The sequence below is a fragment of the Vitis vinifera genome, chromosome 18 (assembly GCF_030704535.1).
Source record: "Vitis vinifera cultivar Pinot Noir 40024 chromosome 18, ASM3070453v1".
Classification (NCBI taxonomy): Eukaryota; Viridiplantae; Streptophyta; class Magnoliopsida; order Vitales; family Vitaceae; genus Vitis; species Vitis vinifera.
Genome location: NC_081822.1, coordinates 26950810 through 26954067, shown reverse-complemented (window position 1 = coordinate 26954067; position 3258 = coordinate 26950810). Strand labels below are relative to the sequence as shown.

At 44.9% G+C, this 3258-nt stretch overlaps 1 protein-coding gene across 1 annotated transcript; it reads left to right on the top strand.

Moving 5' to 3' along the window:
- Positions 1-1068: 1068 nt before the first annotated feature.
- On the top strand, positions 1069-2436 carry LOC104882709 (uncharacterized). Its single transcript, XM_010666927.1, has one exon. The coding sequence runs from the start codon at positions 1069-1071 to the stop codon at positions 2434-2436; it is 1368 nt and encodes a 455-aa protein (XP_010665229.1).
- Positions 2437-3258: the final 822 nt, after the last annotated feature.

The following is a 3258-nucleotide window of genomic DNA, read 5'->3' as shown; positions in this document are numbered from 1 at the left end:
TGCGTACCACCGGAGGGTATGATCGCTTCTGCTAGGGATCCCTTAAAGTCTACCCATATCCATTTAGAGCCACCTTGACCTCGTAGGTTGAGCCGTAAATCCTTCGATTAGGACTCCCTCCCTACACGTGGGTGCATCTGAGGGCCTTCAGAGCCTCTGTGGTTACACTTCGGATTTGACACTCCCTCTTTTTAGTCTCCAGTTGAGAGTGCTCGAAGATCGGTATGAGTTTGAGTATCGGTTGGATCACCTTTCATCTTGTCGCTCTTTACTCGATGAGTTTGGCATGTTTTCTCCCTAGGGCTTTTGTTCTCATTTCTTGGCTCGGCACACCCCTTCACTTTGTCATCACTCACTCGATATTTTGGGATATGTTCATTGATCGTCTTTTTATACTGTACACCTATCACGGGCTCAGTACCTCATCATTTGTTTGATCCTTGGTTCGATTTTCAACTCGATGCTCATATTTTCATTACAGAAAGGTGAAAGGCACATTTTCATATTCACACCTTTTTCGAGAGATTATCCTTGATCACCTTATCATTCTTTTTCTTATAGAGCTCGAGTTGAAGGTTGAATCAATGATATTTTGTTATAGATTGAGTATCGATCTCGTGATAGTGTTGTTCTTCACACCCCATTCACTTTCTTCACACCTCGATCATTTTTTGGATCATCGATAGAAATTCTTTAGTCATATTTGTAGTTGTCTCACACCAGACACTCATGTGACTCTAGAGATTCTATCGTATATCCAAATTTTGATTGTCACCATATGATTGTATATCGCACCCTGTCATGTATTGAGTTGTGTTGTATCATGCATTGGTCATTGTTCATTGCATCCCGTGTCGTTGCATGAGTCGTGTTTGAGTCGTTGTGTTTAGGTTCTTTTGTAGGGGTTATTTGTAGTCCCAGTCTTGGTTCAGTGCCCTGGGTTGAGTGGGATAGAGGTTGATTCATATCTCTGAGTTGCTATAGACGGATTCACAATCATTTTCGATTGGTTAGCTTATCGCTTCTATGATTTCGATTCAGGGGGCATTGACCAGTTTGAGCTAGAGGATGGATACTCAGCAGGGTAGGCATGTAGTGCTCGAGGACACGCCATCCGATTTAGTGACACCACCTGTTATACCCGTTCAGATGCCAGCTACACAGACTTTGCATACTATTTCACGTGATCGGGCTGCTGTCGTTCCACCTATGGTCACACCAGTTACCGTTATTGAGGATCCTCATTCTCGTATGGACAGACTCGAGCGGAGGATTAGACGGATGAGAGATCTTGATGAGATGATTTCATGGGATGATCCTGACGATGTGCCAGTGGCCACTTTGCCAGTCAGTTTTAGGATGCCTGATATAGAGAGATATACGGGTGTTGGATGTCCTCGTATTCATCTCAAACTTTATAGCACAGTTATGAGAGCTCTTGGTCTAGATGAGGCACAGTTGCTCACTTTGTTCCCATTGTCATTGAGCGGCGTGACACAGAGATGGTACGCTTCATTAGAGTCATCTCGTCGGAGAACTTGGGAGGACTTAGCACAGGAGTTTTTGAGACAGTATTCATTCAGTGGTGATACGAGCGTCACACGTAGAGAGCTTGAGTTTCTTAGACAGGGATCAGATGAGTCTGTTTCTTCTTTTATCTCCCGCTGGAGGGAGAAGGCTGTGGAGATGATTGAGCGACCTACCGAGAGAGATCAGATGAGCATGTTTTTGAGGAGTTTGCATCCTAGGTTTGCTCGGCATCTGACAGGAGTCCCATTCCGGGATTTCAGATCATTGGTTCAGGCTTTGATTGATGTAGAGGATGGCATATCTAGAGGATTATGGTCAGATATTATTCTTTCTTCAGATACTGAGAGGGAGGGAGTTGGTGGATCATCTGAGAGCTATGGAGACGTATGTTCTGCGGACTTTCAGCATCGACGACCTGGTTATCATTCCTATGCGAGATCATTGCAGATACCCAGGAGTGATTTCCCACATTTACAGCATCGTCATCCTCATCCAGTTCAGTTGTACCCTTCTACGCATCCTCATGCTGTCATGGTGCGACCTTCATTTCAGTTTCAGCGTCCACAGACTGGCATCCCACGGCATGAGCAGTCTCGTCCCCATCGGCGATGTCAGAGGACTTATTCTGATTTGGGGATGCCTTTGGATAGAGCTTTTGAGCGACTCAGATCTACTGGTGTTTTAGTACCATTGGCCCCCAGGCCACTCCCGTGTACCTTGCCTCCGCGTTTTCATGCTCATGAGTTCTGTGCATTTCACCAGATGGCAGGCCACCGTACTGATTATTGTGCTTCTCTACGTCACACCATACAGGATCTTATTGACAGTGGCGCAGTTAGCTTTCCCATATCGACCACAGATACTGATCTTGGTCCAGATATGTCTACTGATTCCTTTCCAGCTTAGTCCACACATGTAGTTCCTCCTCCTTCGGGCTTATACCATCACATTTTGGACACCTAGGGCACTGATATTCACCAGACACTTTGATATTGCATACCTTGTTGGTGTGTTTTGGGACTACATTGTTAGTTGGTCGTTTGAGTTTTTGTTCTCTTTTATTTTGTATTTGAGTCTTGTTTTATAGTTAGTGTTTTGAGTTCGCACCTTGTGCTTCGAGAGTAGACCTTTGTTGTCCTATTATTTTGCATGATGTACTCTCATTTCACTTAGTGATATTGTTGTTTTCTTGGGTATGTGTTTTTATCTTCTTTTTATTATTATCATTGTTTCGTATCATACATTTTATGTGTTGTTATCCTGTGTAGCATCTTGTGTTGCTTTGTTTTGTCGCTTGCATGTGTTTGTTTTAGAGTCTTGGACGGTTTTAGTGTCGTGACTGGTCCCCGAGCAGAGACTGATGGTATGATGATTATGATACAGAGCACCTTGAGACTAGACTTCTTCAGCTGAGGTTCACCATGTCGGACGAGATCGTACCCATTACTCTTACTACTCTTTATGAGATGATGATGGATTTGACACGGAGGGTCGAGAGGATTGAGCTCATTTTGTCAGGGCATCCATCGTCATCAAGAGGAGCTCCAGGAGTAGCGATGCCTTCATTGCCACATTTGACTTCACCGACATCTATTACTTTAGGTGCCTCGCATCCACGACCTCGCCCACATTCAGTGCTCCTGCAGCATCCCTCGTCCATTTCATTGGCTACGTCGACACGACCTCCGCCCCAGTTTCGGGGCCCTCCGGTCGTTACAGTTCCTCAGG

Coding starts and splice junctions, on each gene's coding strand:
- LOC104882709 (XM_010666927.1), top strand. CDS start 1,069: ATGGATACTCAGCAGGGTAGGCATGTAGTGCTCGAGGACACGCCATCC.